Source organism: Cebus imitator, unplaced genomic scaffold (genome assembly GCF_001604975.1).
Source record: "Cebus imitator isolate Cc_AM_T3 unplaced genomic scaffold, Cebus_imitator-1.0 Scaffold78, whole genome shotgun sequence".
NCBI lineage: Eukaryota > Metazoa > Chordata > Mammalia > Primates > Cebidae > Cebus > Cebus imitator.
The window spans coordinates 4,763,352-4,789,574 of record NW_016107393.1 but is presented as its reverse complement, the minus strand read 5'-3'; the positions used below and the strand labels follow the sequence as shown (position 1 = coordinate 4,789,574).

Sequence of the window (26,223 nt, the reverse complement as noted above, 5' to 3'; positions counted from 1 at the left end):
GTAATTGGGGAAAGAATTAGAGAAGTTTTTATGAATACCATATTTTTTTTTAAAAACCCACTCATTTCTGTTTGATCAAAACATGAATTTTTATGACTTGTAGTTAATTGCTCAAATATAAAAAAGAAATCCTTTTAAAAGTGGCACAAAAGGGTTAGGGATCCACTGTTACATTAATATGCCTTACTTGCAAAAGTATTTTCTCAGGAATTATCTTATTGATCCTATAGAGGGGGTACAGGAAAAGTCTGCTTAAGTTTTCAAAAGTAAGCCTCAGAAAAGTTGAGTGACCAGTGTTCACCTAGCAACCCAGAAAAAACTAAAACCAGAAATATTTCCTTCTTTCTAAGTCTTACCACAAAACATGCACTGCCTCAATTTCTTCTCAGCTGTGAAACTCTTCACCATATACTCCCTGGACATTTTTAGGTAGTTCTGTTTTAGAATTTCCTTATAGGAAACAAAGTCTCATTTGGCTTTTGCAATTTTTCAGAAAGCTTTTTGCTAAATTTATTCTAAAACCATAACATATTTTACCAATCCCACTAAATGTAATAACCTGGTTATCATTTCTAATCTTCCTTTCCTTACAATGTTTGCAGTTTCTCCTTCAATATCTTATTCACGCAATGTATTTGAACGTTTGTGAAGAAATAAATATAAAAATGTAATCCTTACTTTACCAATCTGCTCATGTTGAGGAGCTCCTCCAACTACTTCAGTAGTATCCTGACTCAGAAAATGACCAGCTCCAACTGAATATCCTTTAAGAAAAGGGAGAAAGTATGAGAGTCCTGAGTGAAGCACATCATATGGGAATATGGGTAAAACAGATCATAAATCTATTCATAAAATTAAATTATGCTGAATTCAAAGTGACTACATTAAGCAGTTTTAATATTTAGCATAGTGGTAACTCAAAATTAGTCATTTATTATGTTTTATGCAATTTTGACATGTGTCACAAAACTGTAGTCATATGGCTTGTATTTCCAAGTGTTAGAAACTGAAAATAGCATCTTTACATCTGGTTAGTCTCTGTGCAGTATAATCAGTTTCTAGGATTACAACAGACATATTTTAGAGTATATTAAATGTAATGTCTCAACTGGAAAATGAATATTTTAAACTTTAAAAATCCTGCTAAAGTTCAACTTTTTGCCACCAAATCTTTCTTTTGTGATGGCTTTTTGATGATAAAAGGTAAAATATTTTTATTTTATGTGATAAAAGGTACATCAAGTTATATTTGTTAAACTATTTCAAAGTATCCTTCAATCATAAATAAGAAAACTTGAATTGTAGCAAATTCTACTTGAAATTTCTTCTGTTTGTATGGAAGTAGTGCTTGTTTTATGTTTCTAAGTATAAGATGCTCACATTTGACACATAAACAGTTTAAACAAACCTGGATTTTCTGAAAACCTATAGGAAAAGCACTTATTTTGTTGTAATGGACATTAATGTCAGAAAACTTTGCATTTCTGTTGAAATACAGATGATAAAGTATCCTATTGACTTATGAGATGATAGTGAGCAGAAAGATGACAAAAATAGCTAAACTGGGAAATATTTTAAGAACTTATGAGGTGAAGGTCAATGAGCCATTTTTAGACCCATATGCTTCATGGAGCCCCTTATCCAGAATGCGGTGGACAGTACAACTGGCCTTCAGTTGGTCTTTTAAGAAACTGTACTTACTTATACAGATGTTTAAATGAGTTAATTCATGTAAAGTTCTCACAAAAAGTTCCTGGGATATGGGAAGCACTCAACAGAAGCTACCTGTGTAATCAGTTGACTACATAAAGATAAAAACTAATGTTTCCTAACTGCAAAGAGTAAACTATGAGTTCTACTAAGAATTATATATTGATGACTTTAGTCACATGTATAAATGTAAAATATTAAGCTAACTAAAGTTTCATAAATCCTATCCTTAAGAGACAGTTTCTGAACTGCCTATTACTGTAATTACTGGCCACTTAGATCTTTGGAAAATACAATTTTCCTTATTTATAATTATAGTACTAGTATTTGTAAGACAGAGATAATTTGAGTTTGTCAACTTTTATAGTACCTAAATAACTTCCAAATTTTACTTGATTTTGTTCATCTAAAAAAGCCTTGTATTCATTTGTAGTTATATTGTAGACAAAAAGAGAGCCAGTCCAATAAGATGATCCTGGGGCTCCCATCACAATTAAATCCTGAAAAAAAAAAAAACAAAAACCTTTAATTAAAGTTCAATCTTACCACCCTAAACCTCCTCCAGATACATAATAGACAGTGAAGAGAACATATTTTCATAATAATAGATTTCTGAAGTAGGAACATTGTGAAGTTAAAACATATCAGAAAAAAAAGAAAAAAAGAAAAAGCCAGATAAGTTGGCTAATGGATTTCTACCAAAAAGCAGAATCTCAGAGAAGAAACTCTGAAACTGTCATTTAACATATTTATCAGTGGATTTCAAAAGTTGAAGGGAGAAGCACCAAACACTAGAGTAAGCTTTTGGGAGAAAGGCAATGTGGTTCCTACTAAAGAAAATCATATGTGGTTAATTCATCAGGGCTCATTATGAAGATAATCATGTGTTGCCAAAGAATAAAAAGTGGCCTTAATTTATTTCAATTTGCAAAGAACTACTGACTAATTTTCCTAATAATATTAGCTTAGGGAAAAAAAAAAGTCCAATGGAATGTGGACTTTTTTGTGATATATAGGAATTTAGGAGAAGGAACAGAAGATTGGAAGGAACATGCCCTTGTCTGGTACAGTATGAAAAGTTTCAGCAATTAAATCTATTTAGCATATTTCTACATTTCCGTAATAACCCTAAACTTCAAAAAGAAGGTCAACTTAAACTGAAGAAAGCATTTTCTTTTTAAGCATTTTAATATGACTGTTAACATTTACAGGCATTGTTAACCCCAGACTTAATATGGCCTAATCTTCATGGAATCAGAAAACACTCCTGAATTCATAGAGGGTTTTTAAGAAAAACTGAGATTTGGGGTTGAGTACAACTGTGCCCTTTCACAGATATCCTAGAGTGTTAGAAGGAGAGTAATTAATCTTGGGAATATTGTCTATCTAATTTAAGGGGATATTAAGTTCTTAAATTTCCCAATTTCCATGATTTTAATGAAAAATATAGACTGATATATAGCCCTTCAACTAGAAATTTAAAACAACATACTTGGGTTGGTATTTTTAATACCTAAGTTAACAAGGCAATTAACTGTACCTATTTTTTATCTTCATTAAATTCTTGAAAGAAATATTTTTCAGTATAGATTTAGTTTGTCTTATGTAGTATAGCCATCTAAATGTTGATATTTTATTGAATAATGGAATACTGAGTGGCAAAAATTAAGTTGTAATACTCAAATTTAAGAGACATGATGCAGATGTTGCACAATTTTTACTTTAAAACGTAAAATCAGTCTTCTAAACCATCAGAAGATTCTATATGTAAACATTTATAGCAGCTGTTTTTTAAGCTATTACCTTTGTGTAAAAACTAGATATTCCAGCTTGACATGATGCAAAATGTTCTCCAAATTTTTTCACATGATCTAAAATGAAATATTAAAACAACTCAGAAGTTTATCTTAAAGATATAATCTCCACAATTTGTTTTTTTAAATAAATCCTTATAAAAACTTCCTTTAAGGTTTATAGTTTATGCTTTTTTAAAAAAGAAAAACTTTAATCTTGATATAATTTAAGATAATAAATCCTTTCCATATTAATATTCAATATAACCCTATGAAATGGCAATACAAATATCTCCCTTTGCCTCTTCTTCATAGGAAGCACACACAGCATACACTCAAAAAAATTTTGTAAAATGAGTAAGACAGACGTAGGATTTGTGATTTTGTGTCCATGTTTTCTTTCTACTATATATAGTTAACGTGTACAATGTTTGATATACATATACATAGTGAAACGGTTACTACACTTAAATTAACATGCATGCGTCCTCACAGTCATCTTTTTTTGTGTATTTAGAGTGAAATCTACTCTCTTGGCAAATTTCCAGTGAACAATACAATAATTAACTCTAGTCCTCATGCTGTACATTAGATATCTAGGCTTATTCATCCTACACAAATGCGGCCTTGTTCACTTTCACCAACATCTCTCCAAACCTAACCCTCTCTCTACCCCCAGTCTACTCTATGTATTTGACTTTTTAAGATTCCACAGATAAGAGATTATACAGCATTTGTCTTTCTATGTCTAGTTTATTTAAATTCAAATAATGTCCTTCAGGGTCACCTATGTTGTCATAAAAGACAGGATTTTAAAGGCTGAATAATACTCCATTGTATATATTTATGTATATATGTGTGTATGTATACACCTCACACACAATTCCTTATCCATTTATCTGTCAATGGACACAAGGTTGTTTCCATAACTTGGCTATTGTGAATGCTGCTGCAATGAACATGAAAGCACAGATCTCTTTATGCGGTACTGATTTCATTCATTTGGATATACATAAACCCAGAAGAGGGATTGCTGGATCACATGGTAGTTTTATTTTTAATTTTTTGAGTAACTTCTCTATTGTTTTCTATAATGGCTGTACTAATCTCCATTCCTGCCAACAGTCTACAAGGGTTCCCTTTCCTTCACATCCTCGCCAACACTTGTTATGACTTGCATTTTTGATAATGACAATTCTATTAGGTGTTAAGTGATACTTCACTGTGGTTTGTAATTTGAACTTCTTTGATAATTGGTGATGTTAAGTAGCTTTTCATCTACCTATTGGCCATTTCGATGCCATCTTTGGAAAGAAAGCCATTTGGGCCATCCATTGACTATTTTTCAATCAGGTTTTTTTTTTTTTCTTTGCTATTGAGTTGGTGAGTTCCTTAACTCTTTATCAGACACCTGCAAATACTATTACCCATTCTGGAGACTGTCTCTTCACTCTGTTGATAATTTCCTTTGCTATGCAAGAGCTTTCTAATGTAATCCTATTTGTTTATTTTTGCTTTTGTTGTTTGAGCTTTCGGTGTAATTTCCAAAAACTTATTGTCTAGGCTAATGGCAAGTAGCTTTTCCCTTGTGTTTTTCACTAGGCGTTCTATGGTTTCAGGTCTTATGTTTAAGTCTTTAATCCTGTTCACTTTGGTATATTTGCTAAGGGTTAAATTTCATTCTTTGGCATGCAGCTAGCCAATTCTCCCAACAGTATTTTTTAAAAAACTTTCAGGTTCAAGGTTCATGTGCAAGTTTGTTGCATAAATTACAAGTTGCTGCGGTTTGGTGTACAGATTATTTCCCCATTCAGGTAATAAGCACAGTACCCGATAGGTAGTTTTTTGATCCTCTCCCCCCTCCCACCCTCTACCATCAGGTAGGCCCCAGGGCTTGTGGTTCCCTTCTTTGTATCCATATGTACTCAATGTTTAGATCCCACTTATAAGTGAAAACATGTGGTATTTGGTTTTCTGTGTTAGTTTGCTTAGGTTATTGGCCTCCAGCTCCATCTAAGTTGCAGAAAGGACACAATCTAGTCCTTTTTTATGGCTGTGCAGTATTCCATGGGGTGTATGCATCACATTTTCTTTATCCAATCTGCCACTGATGGGAATTTAGGTTGATTCCATTGTCTTTGCTATTGCCAACACCATTTACTGAAGAGAATATCCTTTCTTAGATTTTGCCCAACTGAAAATATAGGCTGAATCAAGGTCTGCATGAACATGAAGGTCTCTTATTAAAAAGCCTCATGAATGAATGCTTTTGGAACTCACTAAGGGGGCAAAGCTTTGCTTCTTTCAAAAAAACTGACACAAGTAAACGTCTATGAAAATAAGAATTGGAACAACAGCTTCCTTTTGGCTTTGCTAAGCAGAGAACTTAATTGCTAAATTATTTATAATTACAATTTCCAGTCAGAAAATTCCTGATCTATCTAGTCAAGAATTTTCATTCCTTTAAAATATATATATATTTTACCTGGTCCTGTATTTTACAATTGTAGATGTGTTAGGTTTATGACATCTTGAGCTTTTTATTGTATGTGGCTAGGTAGATCTGAGAAAAACTGAAAACTCTACTCTGAAAATATTTTAAAGATAAACCATAAACTATTAGGAAAAATAAGATCAAAAACATACAGAAAACTAGACTGAGTTTTACTGCGACTGAGAATTCAATAATCACTTTTTTAATCCTTTGGGTATCCAAAGGCAAAATAGCAATATATGTAATATAAGCTGCTCTGTGATCTCAGATTCCAGGGAAGAAATATCCAAATATTATCAAGAATTGAACTCAAATTCTTGGCCAAAGTTTTGTCAACTAATCAAACTTTTCATTGGATGCTGGGGGATTTGAGGGTGAGGGTGGTTAGAAATTAGAAATTGGCATTCATATGTTTCTTAGCTTTCTAAAGACACATTGTTGGATTTTAGTTTTGCTGCAGATATCACTTGACATGCTCTGTTGACATTCACCCCAACTCTGCTCACTTCTGTTATTTATGTCCTAGCTCCATACTTGCCGATGCTACCTATAGCATAGAATTAACATGAGAAAAATGTTTCAAACTCAAGGCACCAATCTCTTGCTGCTTGAAGGAATACATGTGAATCAGAAGAAAGATAGTGAGTAGGAAGGAAGGATTTGCTTACACTGATTACTATATTCTTTCCGATTATCCCTGGAAGCTAAAGGTAAAACAGGAAACCTAAGGTCTTTTTCTTTTTAATCAGACTTCCAATATAATTTCACAATTTTAAGTATCCTGTATTTGCTGGGCACTAGACTCATACCAAATTGAAAGTAAATTTAATGCAAAAGTGAGTAATTCCCAGTTAGATTGCAGAGTTATTCAAATTGTAAAATTTTTATAGCACAAAGTGCATTTATGAAAACGAATGTTATTGCAATTGAGTAAGGAAAGAACAGGAAGAAACTGGTTAGTTAAAAAGAACATAATTACTTAGAATATCTCCCTCTCCTCTGAATATCTAAACTTGAACATAAAAACACTAAAAAGCATTCACTTACTTATTTTGAGCTAGTTAATATCAAAATCATGCCTTACCTTGATAACACGGAGCTATTCTTTTACTCATTTCTGCTCGTAAATCAGGGGGTATTCCATAGCAACCACCAGTGGGGAGCTTATTTTCATTCTTTATGTAAAATATATTTTTCCATCTATGCCCACAAGTCTGAATAAAATAAAAGTAGACCAAATGACGTGAAAGCTGCACCCAGGGTAGCCGGTTTCACGATGGATTGGTAGATCAGTTCCAATACCTACCACGATGGATCCATTTTCCCCTGGCTGTCTGGAAAGTGTGACCCCCAACCACTGATTGTCTCTCTCTTCCAAACAAGTCCTTCCACAGCGTTCTCCATTAGGGCTACCTACAGCATTTGAACATAATTTTATCATCAGTTGTCTTGAAAACATTCTACAAAAGCAGAGAAAATAAACTGTGCACTCATTCCCAGTATTTTTCCATTAACCAGTTCTTTAATATCTTATACTCAGTGCACAATGTGAGGATAATGAATTAATCTGTGCCAGCATAGTTCTTCTCTAATACAAGGTGGCTTTTGTTTGCAGAAATGACCTACAACTGATGGCACCATGAAGAGATAGACTATCATACAGGAGACAGCTAACAGGACTACGAGTGGGGAAAACTAGTTAAAGCTAATACCAGGTTGTGCAACTACAACTGCTGTGTCTAATGTTTGGAAAATAATTAACCATTTATCTAACAGCATAAGCAATATTATCAGAGCACTTTTAAAAATGTTTCTTCTACTGAGATATCAAGAATAGAAAGACCATAATACATCCTCAGTAATTATGGTACAATTTATTGGAGCTGGAAGGTGACGATTAAGCATGCAGACAGTGGAACATGGAATTAGCATACCAATAATTCCTTGCATTTAAAGAAACTACCCTATGTTTCCATTTATTGGAATATGATAAAATTATTTAGAAAACCAGATTATTTCAGTAGTGAATTAAAAAAACTTCAATTGGCACTTTGGAAAATCAGGAATAGCCAAAGTCAAACATAAATAAAATACTCATGTACTATATAGTACTTCTATACTGTATAAGAAGAAGTGGTCTTCACAGTAATCATTTTTGTTAGCAAAAATTCTTTGTATTATAGCTAGGTTCCTATTGAAATCCTATGTTAAATAATTTTAAATAAGTTACTTTGGGGGAGAGTAAGATGCAGTATTTTTGCTGTCTTTATTTTCACCCTCTTCAGTTGGCATATGACAAATCTATTGCATCTGTTCTTAATTCCAATGGCAAATAAATGCATTGATTGGATAAGGCTGTGGAACTTGGGTTTAATTTTGAAAGCTGGTCACTAGGTACCAAGTTTTCATGAATTTATGGTGACCATTCTCTATATCACTGGCTCTTTTCTCCTCCTATAACGTTGACCTAAATGCAACTTCCTGGGCAAACTCAGAACACCTACAGAGATAAGGCTAATATTTGTACCACTGGGGGTCTTGCTATGTTACCCTGGCTAGTCTTGAACCCTTGCTGCAGGTGATCCTTTTGTTTTGACTTCCCAAAGTGCTGGGATTACCAGCAGAAGCTACCGTGCCCGGGAAGGCTAATATTTGAGAAGTGAAATTATTTGCACTAAGTCTCCTGGGTAGGAGAGACTGTGTTTAAGGAATGTGGAAGATGTTTGTTTATACTTTTGTTTTCCAAAATGTTATTCAGGAGAAACAAAACCTTTAGTCACAAATGAAGGGAAGAAAATGTTCAAGCCCCTCCTCTGGAGATTCTCCTTCAGCAGGTCCAGGTGAGGCCCTGATTATCCTAGGTCAATGGTCCCCAAACGTTTCAACTCCAAGGACTGGTTTCATGGAAGACGATTTTTCCATGGGCAGTGGTGAGGGTTAGAATAAACTGTTCCACCTCAGAACATTCAGCATTAGATTCTCCTAGGGAACACACAGCCTAGATCCCTCACAAGTGCAGTTCACAACAGGATTTGTACTCCTATGAGAATCTAATGCCACCACTGTTCTGACAGGAGGCAAAACTCAGGTGGTAATGCTCACTGATCCACCGCTCACCTCCTGCTATGCAGCCCAGTTCCTACCAGACCATGGGCCAGTACCCATCCACAGCCTAGGGGCTGGGGACTCCTGTGCCCTAAGTGGTTCTTACAGTCAGGAACACTGCCACAGTGATATGCAGAGAATGTTTTTCGGGGTAGCCTACACCTAGAATAATGACAACTCCCACTAACTGGTAACAGCTTCCTGGAGAACTAGACTGAAAGGAGGAAGACTAAAAGGTCTGAACAAAGAATGCAGGGATTGATTAGCAATGGTTGCTATTAGAATTGTAAAGGAGTCTTGCTGTGGCCCAAACAATTGTCCAGGTGGACATTATGTAACCTCCATCCTCTCCTGTCACCTTATATTCAGTATACAATGTGAGGATAAATGTGAATTACTCTGTGCCAACATATTTATTCTCTAATACAAGGTGACTCTTGTTTGTAGAAATGACCTCTAACTGGTAGCACCACAGGAGATAGTTGTCTCCTGTATGATTGAGTCTAACAGGACTAGGAGTGGGGAAAACGAGTTAAAGCTAATACGAGGTTGTGCAACTACAACTGCTGTGTCTAATGTTTGGAAAATAATTAGCCATTTATCTAACAGCATAAGCAATATTATCAGAGCACTTCAAAAAATGTTTCTTCTACTGAAAAAGTAAGAATAGAAAGACTATAATACATCCTCAGCAACTAAGGTAACACAGACTTTAAGGTCTGTGTTAAACTGAGAAAGGAAGGGATGAAGAGAGAAATGACAGGGAAAGGGAAGAGGAAAAAAGAGGGAAGATGGCAGGTGAAAACAAAACTGTGTGTGGGAGATCGGTAAGGTCTGAAACAGGGAGATGTTATTGTGGCTACCTGATGCCAAACCAACGAAATTAAAGTAAAACAGAATGACAAACAATGCATTTTATTTTCATTGTAATGCATTTTTCAATTTTCACTAAAATCAGTTTTTTTACTGTCAAAAATAGATAATAAATGGTAGATTCTGTCTACATGAAGTTGAAGTTTCTGTTGTTTGCTACAACAGCCATGTTAATAAATACCTTCTGAAAATACTAAAATTTTTATAAAGTTATAGTCAACACTCAGTTAACTAAGATAATTGATCAAGAGGGAAATTAAGGACAGGAGAGATGGAGGTCACAAATAACATGGTATGCTTAATAAACTCTTTCATTAAGATTACATCCAATATTTAGAAACAAATCTATTATTCTAGACAGAGCCACCCAGAAGATTAAAAACAGACAATAGTTTAGAACCACAAAATACCATGTAAATAGCTTGACGAAAACAGCAAAAAGTTATGTGCAAAAATAGCATATTATCACTTGTTTCTTAGCTGAACTGTTTTGTGAATTTCTGAGTGAAGACTAGGCAAACTCTTGCATTATGAACTGTTATCTGTTTAATATTCTGCATTGCCTCTTTGTTTTAGTTTTAGCTCCATCAGGTGACATCACAATGTCATCACTGCCCAGTCTCACACTGAGATTTACACACATCACAAACTACTCACTTTCCGACTTACTAACATTACTTCCTTGAAACATCTTTCTCTCTATGGGAGTGCCTCCCAGCTCTCTGGAAAAAGAACCAGTAAATCATTAGGCTATTTTAGGATGTGTCCCATGTAGTCTCACCAAAGTCCTGGGGCTTTATTTCTAGTGTGGTTCATGTCCTTCCCTTCTTACTCTAGGTTAAAAATAATGACTCTTAGAAACAGGAGAACAAATAGCCCTCCAGAAGCCACAAGAAAGAGATGTTTACCTAAGAATAAATGTGGGAAGAGCTTTCCCGGGAAGCCAGTGATGTGGTTCATTCACCCATGAGTAGAAGAGATTTCAAATAGAAAATCATATGACAGGTGTGTAAGTGGGAAATTTGTGGGGTGGGGGTCAAAATGCCACTAGATGTAATCTCACATCTGTTACAATGTGATTTCAAACAATATTGCCTTCTAATATATAGATAAAATTTCTGATTCATAATTTTCAAATATCTCCTATACAGTTGTTAGTTAATCCACTGTTTGATACTGACAGATGCCTCTCAACATCAGCAATCAAGGGTTCTTAGACACACAGGATGTGATCACTCAGAGGAAATTATGGTGAAATTGATTAATATCCTGTAGGAAGAAGTATTTTCATTTTTGTTAGGGTTAACGACATTTATTTACAATGTTTCTGCCCTACTTCCAAGGCTGAGTAAACAGTGACCACATTCATCTTGCCCCGGACGGTATCTTTGTCATACTCCCACCCCCAACACACAGTCCAGAAATGGGTGCTGAAGATGGAAAGGTCACTAAAGGAAAAACAATTCAAAGCTTCTATTATGATTTGACTACACATCTTTTTAGTATCTTAATTCAAATGTGTGTAAAAAGAATGAGTGCACCACCAGAAAGAAAATTCATGAAAATAGTCATGAAACAATCATTCTTCCACAGAAGAAAAACCAATCTTAGTAAGCAAGCAAATACATACACTACATTTAGATATGTTTCTCCTTTTCACTTCTTAACATTGCTTTTACCATAGAGGCAGCCCCTAACAGCAGTGATAATACTGAGGTAACTTTCAAGTACTGTTCAGAGAACATCCTGTGAGTCCCCATTAGTGTTCTGGGTCTTTTAATTTCTGGAACTTTTTCCCCTGTTTCTATTTTTTATAGAGACGAGATCTCACTCTGTCACCCAGGCTAGAGTACAATGGTGTGATCATAGCTCACTGCAGCCTCAAACTCCTGGGCTTTTGCAATCCTCCCACTTCAGCCTCTTGCGTAGCTGGGAACATAGGTGCCCGCCACCATGCCCAGCTTCTCTTTTCTTTTTGTTGTCCCCGTGGAATGTTGGCAGAAGAGGCAAGACGTTCACATGATCAGCTTCTGATCATGGCCTTCTCCAAAGCTTTTCTCCCTTAACCTGGGTGATCCTGAGTCCATTCCTTCCCATTCAGTACTCAGCCTTGACTGGACATTAGAATCAACTGAAGGGAGTTGGAAACCAGTACCTCTACCTGGGTCCCACTCTTAGAGGCTCAGACTTGATGTGTCTGGGTTAAGAACGAGTTACGAGAATTTTTTTCAAGGCTCCCCAGGTAGTTGTAGCATATGGTTGGGCTTGTGAAAAACTGCTCTGCAATGCAGCTCAGGGGTGTCCAATATTTTGGCTTCCCTGGGCCACACTGGAAGAAGAATTGTCTTGGGCCACACCTAAAGTACATGAACACTAATGATAACTAATGAGCTTAAAAAAAAATCGCAAGAAAATCTCACAATGTTTTAAGAAAGCTTGTGAATTTGTGTTGGGACACATTCAAAGCCATCCTGGGCCACATGGACAAGCTTGATATATTAATAGATCATTATGCCTTTCCTTGTATATATACATATTTTTAAAAACCCTGTTTTAAAAATAAAAGTAATATCTTTTTGTTCCCCCTTGGTTTTAGTTACCTATTGAAATAGCCAATGTTAAGCAAATTTTCTTTGGGTAGAAATGTAATAGTTCTAATTTGGTCAAAAATGATGATGATTACAACTGCCATGAGAGCTAATTCTCATGAATTTCTCTGACAGAACACCATAAATAACCTCAGATTATCTTTATGTTTTATCCAAATGTCATGCTGAAGTGATTTATAATCTGGTTTTCAATTCAGTTCATACATTACTCATCTAAACTCTCAGTAAATCAAATCAGCTCCATAATTGAAAAAGTACTTTACATGGTTTAACATAAAAGAGGTCAGCAGAAATTAACATGTGATAATTTTCCCTTTTAAACAACTAGAATGGCTAATTCTTTGCACAGTTGAATGCATTTTTCCACTAGATATTTAAAAAACAAAGTCACATTAAAACCATCATTCCCTGTTAACCTATCTTTCTCTTTCCTCTCTGTGCTATATATATTTTTTTAATTTGGAAAAGAAAATATAAAAAATGCATGCTTATTACTTCAGTTTCTTTCTTACTACTGCTGTGTATCAGTATACAAATGTGAATATAAATGTGAACAGGAATTTTGATAAAATAAAGTTAGTACAAAGCCAGTTAAGTACATTCTTTACCCTTCCCCCTTTCATTGTTATTCTAGCACCAGTTTTAGTGTCATTGCTCCAAGTGTGACAGGGACTATGGGAGATTGGACATTTAACCTTGTATGTCACCTCCATGAGGGCAGATTGACTTTTGTTGACAGCAGCTTTCCCATAGCTCAAGATAGTGCCTTACATGCAGTGGGCAGGAACTCAATATGTATAAAGGAGGGAATTCTGAAATACATTATATCATCACACACAAAAAAAATGCTTTGCTAGAATGTACTACTGTACAATTATCTCCAAACTTTGAGGGATTTAGGCTTTGGAGAGGTCGTTTCTCTTTACTATGATTCTTTCCTACTTCTCTTCCAAACTATTATTTTCTTCAATTTTAAGACACTAACAGATGGTCTGAAAGGAAACAGCCTCTGAGTCTGAAGATCTTTACAAAGCATGATTTGTGAGTAGGATGACTTAAGACAGAATCAGCTGGAGTCCACAGAAGATGCCTATCTCAGAGGGTTTCTTCAAGGGCTGTGGAGTAAATGAGATGTGTGTGACATGCTTGGATGAGAGCCTCGCAGAGAAAACATGCAAATGTTAGTTGCTATTGTCATCGTCATCATTATTATTTTAAGGATTAATTTAAACATATTAAGCTGCACATGCATCACAGCCTACAACCTGGCTAATAAAATATATGTGGCATATTCCTATTGGGGAACTGTAATCAAACACGTTAACTCATTTTACACCCACAGCAGTAGCCAAGGATGATTGTATTATTAATTCTATCCTACAAAAGAGAAAATTAAGTCTTAAAGGAATCAAACAACTTGCCCAAATCCGTAAGTGGAAAGATTAGAATAAAGAATAACATCAGGCCGGGCACAGTGGCTCACGCCTGTAATCCCACCACTTTGGGAGGCCAAGGCAGGTGGATCATGAGGTCAAGAGATCGAGACAATCCTGGCCAACACGGTGAAACTCTGTCTCTACTAAAAATACAAAAAAAATTAGCCGGGTGTGGTGGCATGCTCCTGTGGTCCCAGCTACTCAGGAGGCTGAGGCAGAAGAATTGCTTGAACCCAGGAGGCGGAGGTTGCAGTGAGCTGAGATTTCGCCACTGCACTGCAGCCTGGTGATAGAGCAAGACACCATCTCAAAAAAAAAAAAAAAAAAAAAATCTGATTCTAAGTTATTTCACTCTATAGCGTAGAGTAGCTGGGAAAATAATAGAAATCTACAAATGTTTCAGACATATGAATTAAATATATTCTGAACCTTTCAGCTGAAAATGTGTAAAATATAGAAAATCTGCCCACAGACTATACAATCAACTTTCACTTGTGTAAGAAAAAGGTCACTTACTTGGTTCCTATCTTGCCCTGCTCTTTTCCCCATTTAGAATAGTTCTCAGTATTTTGGTATTTCTACTAAAGAAAGTACCACCAGAGTAAAGGTCAGACTCAAAGTTCTTCTTTCTATCTAACTTTTGACGGTGTAAGTGAAATACTTTGTGAACGGGAAAGCTTGGGACTTTTCAAGTGCAATTAAATGTCTGCTTTATCTACCTGCATCACTGTACCGTGACTTCCCCACCAATTTAGATATTTCACTGGGGCTCTCAGTCTGGCTTTCTGGCTACTAAGACAACATACATACGTAACTGATATTTCAAAACTCATGATGTGATACGAAGTTTTGGAAAAGCAGTAAAAGCCCTTACCCTCTACCAACTGTCTTTTTTTTTTTTTTTTTTTAAAGCTGAAGCTCTATTCCACTGTAAGAAAAATTCTATACATTTTAAACTGTTCCACTCTAAAGTTTTTCTTAAATAAAATAACCATGAAAGATGAATAACTCTTGTTCCAATTCTATATTTTATAGTTATTAATTCAAGATATTTTTATAAGAGCAATAATTATTGAAAATAATTATATAATCCCTTCACTCACATAACTTCAGCATATTAGGAAATATATGGGATTAAAAGTAAGAAAATCAATTCAAATATGACAACATGACAAAATTTACCATTGCAGGGCTATGAGGATGATAGAAGACTTGTGCCTGTGCATTCAGGAATGCCTGGCACCTAGTAGGTGGTCAATAAATGATCAATGCCTCTGCTCATCAGGGTATGTACATTATGGTGCTTTGAACTGAGCCAGCAGAGGGCACTCACAGAGCTGTAAGAATTGAACAGCAGTCCAGCTTTTTAATCCAAATGGCCCATTCATTTAGTTTCTCCTTTCATGTCCTAATAATTACTAAATCCATTAATGCTAATCCATATAGTAATTGACTATATTAAACTATGTACTTTTTTCACACATCTAGTTAAACCTGGTGACAATATTTCTAAATAACAATGATGTTTATGAATTCTACTGTAATAAAAAGTAAATTTGGGTAATGAGAAGTAAAATAGCCAAGTTTTAGAGGTGATACAGGACATTAAAGTACTAAACTTCTAAAATCCTTTTCTTCCAACTCTAGTGGCAAATAGAGTCAAAATAGCAAAACATCAAAGTTAGAAACCATTCTCGAAGTATTTTCTTTTTGGAAACGTGTTTAAATGTCATATTTTCATATTGCCTAATCAAAATCTGAAAACAGCCAGTAATCATGCTCAATTTATGTGAGAAATAGTTTATATAATTGTAGACCTGAAAAGTCTATAATTTCAGCTTTCTACTTAATTTTTATTTTATTCTATTCTATTCGGAAAGAGTTTGAGAGGTAAATGTCCCCAGAAGAGTAGTGCCAAGCTTATGGTTGCAATTTTATAAATCTGGGCTGGTCCTGAGTCATCATGAGGCCTCAGAACTCTATATAACTAGGTCACTTGTGGGTTTGATTCTAGGTTCAGAGGTCTCTGCCAAAGATCTTGTTCTCAAACTTCTTCAAAATCCCTCAGAAAATGTACACAAGCCTTTTCAATAACTAAGGCCAAACAACGGGCCCCAGCTGTTAACATTTTGGAGGCATAAGGAGGGAAAGTTACTCTCTAATTACTAATCCTTATTGCATGCTTACTATGTACCACACACAGTTTTAATACATGTAGACATGTATTAACTCACTTTTCATAACATCCCTATGAAGTAAGCATTAGTATGACCATCCCAATTTTATGGATGAGGAAGCTGAAACAAGGGATGTTGAAGCACTTGCCCAAGGTCATGCCCCTTGTAAGTGGGAGAGGAAGGATCAAAACTCACACTATCAACCACTGTCCTATGCTGCCAGACAATAATTAGTTGTTAGTACTTTTCCATTATTTTCAAATATGGACATTTTGAGTTATCCTATGCTATACTGTTCTGAAACAACCTACTAAAAGAATATGTTTTCATCTCTAACATTAGAAAATAAGGAAAGAAAATTTGGAACCTCCATGGTTTTCAATTAGTCTCTTGGATTTAAAAATTCACTTGAAAACCGGTCACTAATGTGTGAATACCACTTTGTAAATCCTTGAAACAAGAATGATACAAAAATGTAAACAGAAAATGCTCCCGGGAAATCTGCTTGGCGGTCAGTATTAAAGTTCTGGGCTTGATTTTGGAATACACAGGATAGGATGGATGTCATAAAACAAAACAAAACAAAAACAGCAACAAAAGAATTAAAGGAGGTCTGGAAGATAGGAAGTCTTAAAAATATATGAGAGAAAAACCAGTGAGGAATGTATCATATTATCCTGACCAATGGAGGGTCAAAATGAGATGAAGAGTTATAGATATCAAAGGACATTTCTCTGGGCAGAGTTTAAAGGATAAAACAAGATGTTACAGACAATGATTGGCAGACAATATGATGATGGTCTAATGACTTCTAGAAAACTTTAACAAGAAAACAAAGGCTGGTATTGTGGTGAGGCAGACCTCAAAGGGATTCACAAACAGATGGTATGCATTGGCCAGCATTTTCTACATAGGGCATAATGTCAAAAGAACATGTCTAATAAGGAGTCTCATGAAAGGGATTTTTAAGACTAAGTCCACAGTCTTACTATTTTCTGAACATTTTTTGTGGATTATAGTATTTTATGCAGTTTATATAAAAAAGATTTCCCATGATTTTTAAAGTCTTGGAGGTAAACTGAGAACAAGCACACTGCATTACTGAGCCCAGACCGGTCACCTGTATGTCCACTTCTATATTCTAATTTGATGTTTCCAGCTAATCTTAAAATTTAAAATCCCTGCTTTTAAAGACAGCCATTTCCAAGCTCCCTATCTCAGGAGTAGGTGTTACTGTTTAAACTGCCTGATATGAGGCCTTGGAACCCCAAGACTGACCTAGACACTTTGGAATGAGGCTGAAATGTGCAGCAAATCCCAGAGGATTTTGCCCAAATGTTAAAAACAAAAATAATTGCACATTTATTGAGCCCTTATATGTACTCTTAAGAACCAGTCAGAACTGGCTTCACTACTCAGGTTTTGCTCCTCCAGGAAGCCTTCTTCCATTCATTTCCTCTCATCACTCTGTGCCTGTCTATTGTCATGCTTATTACATCATCTCATAATTATCCATTTACCTGTCTCTCTCATCATCTCAACTGGGTTCTTTGAGGGCTTCAACCATGTCTTACTCAACTTTGTATTTCCAATACATAAGTAATCAATAAAACGTATTAATGAAGGAAGAACCCAGTTAAACAGTTATTGACACTTGCTATCATTTCTCACTTCTCAACCCTCTGCAGTGGATTCACCATTAAGGCTTGTCTTACCAAGGTTACTAATGAACTAATTCTCTCCAAATCCAATGAGGCTTCACAATTTCTCACCCTGGTTAACATCTTTGCAACTTAAAAGTTCCCAACTACTCATTTCTTCTCAAAACACTCTCTTCCTTTAATCAGGTTAATGTCACATTGGCCTGATCATTTCTTGCTACCTCTTTGGCTTCTCCCTCTTGGTTTTTTTTTTTTTTCTGCCCCTTTTCTTCTCCAGTGGTTCTCAAGCATGGATGAATCCCGGAATTATCTGCAGACCTCTGGAAACTATTGGTGCCCTACCTAGACTTATCCCAGAGATTTGAGATGGGCCGCCAGAACTGTTAAAGTTCTGAAGGAGAATTTAAGTTGCAGCCAGACCTTAGCAGCACTATTCTAGCCACTTCTCAAATTGTAGGAATCCTCAGAAATTTGTCATTGGCCATTTGATCCCAGAGAGATGCTAATCAAATTGGAAGTAAATTAGGTTATGTCAATTACTCTCAACTCTGATTTGCTAGTACAGACATCTCTACTGTCTACCACACCCATATATGGAAGTGATTACTAGACATTTACTTCTATGTCTCACAGGAATCTCAAGCCAATGAAACATCATTTTGCCAGAAAACCTGCTGCTCTTCCATTTTTCAGTACATTGTACCATCATCCATGTCACAGCCCAAGTTAGAAACTTTAGTAATATCTTTGGAACCTCATCTCTTTCATTCAGTAATTACCAAGTGCTATCTTTAAAATATCTTCAAAATCTTTGTTCTTTTCCATTGCTACTGCCACTGTCCTTGAACAGACACTTGTCATCTGTAGTCTAAATTATAACAAAATCTTCCTAATGCCTGTCTCACTGCCTTCAGTCTTGACCCAGTTACTCCAAAGCATTCAGTAACCTGCAACCAGAAGAATCTGTCAANGATATCATTTCCCAGTTTTAAATATCCTAGGGTAAATTCATACTTAGAGTTGTACCAAAAACAATCCCTGCTTGCCTCTCTAACCTACAGTTTAGTTCACACTCCATAGCGCAATTGTATACACTTCTCTTTTACTTATTCAAAGGGGATCTTGCTTTCAAAGACTTCAGGGTCTTTATACACACAGTTTGTTCTGTCTGGCAAGCTATTCCATAGCTTCTTCCTCTGGTTAACTTCTGATTATTTTTCAGTTCCCTCACTTGAACACCAGTTCCTCAGGAATGCATCACCTTATTGTCTTGCCCAGATTAAATCTCACCATCCTTTCCTACAATAACCTCTCCTATAGACTGTAAAGCCCTTGGGACAGGAGTATCTGTATGCCCAGGTTCTGGCCCTTAGGCATCCCTCAATGAACAACTGAATGGATAAATTGCCCACATGTGCAATAGATTTCCACATCTGGCCCTAGAACTGTTGCCAAGGGGATATGCTTTTAAGTCATTAGGTGTATTATTCAGTGACCAAGTAAACTTAAGGCAAAAATAATAATAATGAAGTACATAGAAAGCCTCATCTATCAAATTAGGTAGATAAATGTCATCCTTTTGGAGATGAAGTTTGGGAAACTGCTGGAAATAAGGAAGCTTCTTTCTGGTAACTTGATAGTTTATTAATGAAGCTCTCTGTCTTGATTTTCTGCATAATTGTATAATAGGCTTCGTTCAGGGATGATTTTTCAAAATGACCAATCTGCATGAATTTCAGCATCATAAGTTACAATTTAAAGCATATTGAAAATGAAAAAGTAAAAAAGCTATCAAGAAAAAACATATTTGAAGTTTCAACAGTGAGATATTTGCTATACAATGTTAAGCTAATAACCCCTATGAATCATGTAGAAGTGAGGATTAGGTAATCATTAGTTTAATGATGCAATGCTAATTAAATGTTTTCAAACAGGTTATGTAATATGAACCAGGAGGCTGGCTAAGGTAATAAAATTTCCAGAAAGAAATCTAAATATGGATAATGGTGACTAACTTGAGATGGGTCTTTCCCATAAGAAAAAGAGAGGCCCAGGCAGGCAGCTTGAAGGCTCAGGAACTATAGAATACTTAACCTAGAAAGGAAAGTGAAAGTTCTACTCATTTATGCATAAATGCCAGGAAAGCATCTGCTAAAAAGTTAGTGTTATTTTACACAGGGAACTTTGTTTCTCTACAGCAGTACTGTCCAACTGAAATATAATACAAGCCCATAGGAAAATTTAAATTTTATAGTAGCAACATTAAAAAAGAAAAAAAATTTTAACTTCATACGTTATTTAACCGAATAAATCCAACATATTTCATTATGTAATCAATATTAATTTTTAAATGTTTATTTCAATATATAATATAAAAACTAATGAGTTTTCTTATGCTAAGTATTTGAAAGCCAGTAATTTACATTACAGCCCTCATTGTTGACTAGCCACATTTTATCTGTTCAAAGCCACCTGTGGTTAGTGGATACTATACTAGATGGTGTAATCGTGCAACTTTAGACTATTGCCCAAATGAGTGTCAGTGTGTGCATAATACTTTCAGTGGTAACTCCAAATGAAAGCTCTGCAGTGTTATCTGAATAACCAAATAATAAGAGTGAAACTCCGTCTCCATAAAAAAAAAAAAAGACCACATTTTTTAGTGTAATTTGATAATCATTTCTATATTTTATGTTCTAATTCTTTGAATATTGATAGGCCATGGATGGACCAAGTTAACTATGTTGAGTCATTATTTGTGACACCCTAATTTAGGAATCAGCTGTGATGAAAGTTTCCTTTAAACAAGCTTGAGGATGCAGAGTACCCTAGTGGAAAATGGATATGTAGGAATCACCTGGATCTTCTCAGACATAGTCTTCATGAGCAAGTCTGAGCCCAGACCCTCCTGACAGAAAGACTACCTTCCTCTGGTACAAAAGAAGTGAGAAACGAGATGTCTCGTGGGCAGTCAGGGAGGTAGAAGGCGGCCAACAATACGTAAGCACGAAGAAAAGCACCTTGCGGTCCATCCAGGCAACTCTCTCGATGCCAGCTCTGCAGTCAACTCGCTTGACTAAAAGGAGTATCTCATGCCTAACATCTTGTACCCTGAGCATTCTAGATAAACAGTCATGCTCACTTCTGCTTACAGTATGAATACGCCATGGTATGTGACAACTTATCCAGAGGGTAGGGTGGGGGAGATAAGGACCTCCTCTTTTGAGGGGAGGAGTCTATCTGAATCAACAGTTGATATGAAATTCTACAGAGACTCAAAGACTAGTCCATATGGATATTTTTAATTGCATGTGAGATGGACACCATTTGAAGATCCCACACCTTCAGATTCTTGATAGCAAGTAAAGCTATTCCAAAGGAAAGAAGATACCTTAGTGACATGGCAATAATAGATTAATCTTTAGTCATTAAGACTTTTTTTCTTCAGTCAACAAAATATTTTTCATTGTGTTTCAACTTCTACCTTTTAATGTATTACCTTTTAATAACTTTTAAACTTCTGGTTCAGTTTATTGTCTCTATTAACCTCAACCTGCTTATTACAGATAACATACAAATAATAGATTTAAGTAAACAACAGAGATAAGAACTGCATTTTAATGTCTGTGTCAGTACCAAACTAAGCATTTTTGAAACATTGGAATCATCCACATTTGAAACAGGACAAATGAAACTATTTTATACAGAAGATACACACACACACACACACACACACACACTCTCTCTCTCTCTCTCTCTCTCCTATAGAAAATGGCTTATCTGTATTTACACACACTCTTGAAACTTCATACAAAATAGTGCACAGACCACAAACCTAAGAATCCTAAAATATATCACTCATGTATTGTTTTCAGTGTTTTATTTCTAGACTGTAGCCTCAATATCCCTATTTTATAGCTTTAAGCTACGTCTGGATTTATTATGAATAGAGATGGTTTCTTTACACAAGGAATAAAAGATATGTGTATTATTTAGAACATTACATGAGAAATAACTTCAGTTAACTCTTCAGCAAACACCATTAATGTTTTAACTCATTGACTAGGAATCTTGTCTTCTTTTTTTCATCTCAGTAAGTACCTTATGGATTGGCCTGAATTTTGAGAATTAGAAATATCAGTTCATCTCATCATTTCTAATCAATTATCTTACTCATCAATCAGGTTGATAAACTTTCACGTCACTTTATTCATTCATCCATCCAACAAATCTTTGTTTAATTCATGTCTATTACATATCTACCATGTTCACATTTCTCCGAGAACAGTCAACCCCCATACTACACATGCCCAAATAATTTTTCCTTCCTTCGGCAGGCATTATCTTAAATTTTATATTATATTATGACATGATTTATCCAATTAAACACAGACATCCAGAAATAGATTCAGTGTCCATCCAGACAGGAAGTAGGCACTAAATATCAGTTAAAATGTCATGGATCAGGAAACTATGACAGGACAACCGAAATAAAATTGTTTCCTCCTGAGACCTTGCCAAGATCCTCTGGCAGACTAAGGTTGTCGGCTCCATTCCCTAATTCTTCACCCACAACTCTCTCATGAAATAAAAATTATGCCTTGCAAAATCATTCCAAATATATGGGTCTGTGAATGTTTTAAACATTCCTACTGTGATTTTTGAGATTGAGGACGCTTAACAAGAGGCTAGGGCTTATTCTACATGCAACAGACAACTTGTGGACTTTTATGAGTGCTCTGAGTTGAAAGTTAAAATTCCATTATGTTTATACTCTATTTGAATTCATTTGAATGAAGGGAACCAGCTTCAGTTTGAAAAAGAGCAAATCCTACTATGAAATGCAAAAGAAGTTAAAGATCCAATAACTAGCTAATCGCAAAGTATTTATGCTGAAGATAAATATCAAGTAATACCAATTTTGTTCACCATTTACAGATGACCCATCAGCTCAGCAGACAGCATATTAGACCGTTCATCTAATTTTATTTGCAGTGAAGATGCATACGTGGAAGAAAATGGCTTAGACTTTGGACCCATGCAGACCTGACTTTGACTTTAGTTCCCACCGACCACTCACTAGCTAACTTTTAAAAAGATATGTGCAACTCTCTGAGCCACAGTCCTCATACATAAACCAGGAACAATGTCAACCATGACCCAGGGTTGTTTTGAGGGGAAACAAATTAAGCAATATGTATAGCAGTAACTAACACTTTGGAAAAAGATAGGTCTTATTATTGAATATCAGTTCCTCTTTCTTACCCCACTTGCCTGTGTGCAACAGATTTGCCTTTGGCTTTGAAACATGAAACTTCTCCCCTCCTCCAACAGGACAAATTTTTCAACTTGTCACAAATCTGAGACATTAAGAAGAGACTGCAAAAAGACTCTAACATGAGTTTTGGATGACAGTTTGGGGAATGGAAATTATATGTTAAGCTTCAGGTTAACTATATTAAAAACGGAGATGACAATTTTCCTTACATTTTCTTTTACACTGCATATTCTAAGTAAAACTGTATCACTTTTTTTTTTTAGGTCCTTAGGTTAAACGACGGGATATGGGATCTATTCCAATTGCTATTCCCACTATGCCCCTTAGCCTGTTCTTTAAGAAGGTTGATAGGTCAAAGATGGAAATAAAATTCTCAAGTCTTGGCTTAGCTAGATCCTGTCCTTAACATGCTGAGACTCTAAAATGTGCTTTACACATGGCGAGACAGGGGGAGAGATGAAGAGAAGGTATCATAAGAAATCTTTTTTCTAGAATAGTTTTGTCAGAATACTGCAATCGTTGCCATAAGGAAAAGGGAGAACGATATTAACAGAAAGAAGGGAATCTCTTTTATATTACGGAGGGAAGATGAGATATGGAGTTAAAACTGAAAACTTTTAACGCTTTAAACCACAAGCAACAGGCGACTTGAATCTTTCCAGGACTTGCCTTATGATGGAGTCCACATAGGGGGTCGAGAGGTCACTAACTCCTGGTCCCACACCCAACTCACCCAGCTGGAGCTGTTCGCACGTCCGGCCGGGATTCTTCCCGATCTTGCATCTGTAAATCGCCCCGGGATGGATCACTGAAGCGTTGGCGAGCCAGTTGGCAGTGGGCGCACCCACTATGAGCCTAAAGCGAGACACGTGCACGTGCGCTCAGACGTGAGCTCTGCTGCCCATTGAGCTCCACGTCGCAACAGATGTGCAGTCGGCAGCAGGGCAGTTTCCCCACCTCCTCCTCCGCCCACCACCCCCTACTCGAAGCTCCAGGACCTTGCGCCAGAACGCACCCGGGTCGCTGACACCCTAGGATAAGTTATTTTCCCTGGCAGATCTCCAGCGAGCTGGCTCTCGCAGCGTTTCCCTCCTGCCTCCTTGGGAGGGAGGAAAGTTTGAACAGGGCAGGGAATCCCTGGGGCGCCGCTCTCACGCTGCTCTGAGCTGCCAAGAGCGCACAGCTACGACTCCACTCACCATCGGTTCGCCCCGTGGCTGTGCAGCACGACCGAGTAGCCGAACAGCGTGTTGGGGGGGCCCTGGTAAAGCAGCGCGCTCTCAGTGTCCACGTTGTAGGGGCGGCCGGTCGGGACCCCCAGGCACAGCAACAGCATCACTGTCTCCCCGACAGCGGCCCTTCGGGGGCAGGGTCCGAGCCTGGCTTCCCAAGCCATGTGCTCTCGGTGAGGAACATTCAAAACTAAATGGCCACTGCCCCAAAGTTGCACGGGATGCGACGATTGGCCAACAAGGAAGAGCGCCCCAAGAGATGAGGCGCAGCGTGTCCCGCGCCCGCGGGCGAGAGGAGAGGAAGGAGGGAGGGAGGGAGGGAGGGAGGGAAGAGGACGGGAAGTTGGCCCGCTGCAGGCAGAGCAATCCAGCGGGCCTGGAACGCCGTGCACCCGCCGGGCCCAACGCTCAGTTTCTGCCGCCGGCCGGGAGCTACGGGTGCTCGCGCTTGTTTTCTGGGCAAGGGCAGCTGGGTGGGGTCCCGGGCGTGGTACGGAGACGCAGGGCCGGGCTCCGTCTCCCCCGACGCGCGGCTCCAGGGGGCGCTGGGGAACCTCGGCTGCGCAGGACGCGTAACCCCGTCCCGGGCCTCCCAGCCCGCAGAGCGCGGGATGGCTCCAGGCTCTGCAGGAACTGACCTGGATGGGGCACGGGGCTTCCCCTTTTAACCGTAGTTGGGGCCTAGAAGCTGTGTGGCCCCAAACCGCGCGCCCCTCGCTGTGACCGCCCAGCCTCTGCGGCCAGCCCGGCATGACCCAAATGCCAGCCACAAACTCGGGGACTGGGTCTGCGGCGGGGAGCCGTCCAGTTCTTTCGTCGACAATTAAACACCATGTCTTGTTTTCAAGTGCAGGCAACCACTGGAGAAATTATCAAAAGTCACAAATTAAAATTTAAAAAACCAAAAAATTCGCCGAAGGCCCCTGGGGAACATTTTAGTGACAAAGACGTTATGGTTATCCTCTTCAAGACCTACAGCTCGGCACGCTTCTATGCCCACTTCCTTCCTCCCCACACTTCCTCTGCAGCCAGGGCTGAGTGCGTGAGCGCGCGAGCAGCTGCCACTCTGGCTGAATTGCAGGTGGTTTAGGCTGTGGCCGACCCCAACAGAGAGGTTGGGATAAGGAAGCGCTGTGACTTGATTCACTTTAACCAATTCGGATTGCTCCAACTGGTTCTTGATGATCCCCCTTTTCACGAACCCACTCAGCTGCCACGGGACACACCTGCTGTTTGGAGTGTAAACCCCTGTGTGGGGTCAGGGTCCTAATGAGCCTCTGAAATGTGCTGGAGGCCCACGACCCAACACACCTGAACTGGGTAGGGTGTCTCATTCTAATGCAATCCAGGTATGCCCTGCTTTTTTTTTTTTTCCTTCAGCAACCAGAGAGACAGCCATAGATGATTATTAGACTGTTATTTTCAGGAGATGAAGGTCTAGTTTTTTATTGTTGCTATATGTAAAAAGAAAAGATAGCAAAAGTCTGCATCCAAGGATGGGTCTGTGTGCTAAAACCATACTGGAATAACATATCTAACCCTGTAATGGGAGATACATAATTAAAATGTTTATTCATTTATTCAGCACATTCGTGGAGGAGGCACTTGGCTAGGCCCACAGGATTCCACCAACAGCAAGGTAGGACTGACACAAACCTTCAGAAAATATTCGCTCCAATGGTAGGCAGAAAAATGTGTACTAACTAGAGAAAGTTCAAGGTGAGGGCACTTAAAGAGAGATTTGAAGGACCAGGAGGCTTGAATCAGGCTAGAACAGGATGAGCAATAAGGAGGGCTCCAGTGGGGCTAGGTAGAGGAATTGAGAACACTTGCCTGGCTAGAGTATTTAGCTGCC

General features: G+C 37.5%; 1 protein-coding gene across 2 annotated transcripts in view; it reads right to left on the bottom strand.

The window, feature by feature from the left end:
- ITGA4 (integrin subunit alpha 4) overlaps positions 1–25,477 on the bottom strand; it is an 80,861-nt gene extending 55,384 nt beyond the window's left edge. For both annotated transcript variants that reach the window (XM_037740047.1, XM_017532747.2), the window contains exons 1-7: positions 24,336–25,477; positions 23,870–23,991; positions 7,304–7,410; positions 7,082–7,211; positions 3,514–3,581; positions 2,081–2,210; positions 679–764 (exon numbers count right to left, since the gene is read on the bottom strand). In XM_037740047.1, coding sequence (XP_037595975.1) covers positions 679–764; positions 2,081–2,210; positions 3,514–3,581; positions 7,082–7,211; positions 7,304–7,410; positions 23,870–23,991; positions 24,336–25,120 — 1,428 coding nt within the window. In that variant the 5' untranslated portion in view covers positions 25,121–25,477. The remainder of the gene's footprint in view (positions 1–678; positions 765–2,080; positions 2,211–3,513; positions 3,582–7,081; positions 7,212–7,303; positions 7,411–23,869; positions 23,992–24,335) is intronic.
- Between the last annotated feature and the right edge of the window lie 746 nt (positions 25,478–26,223).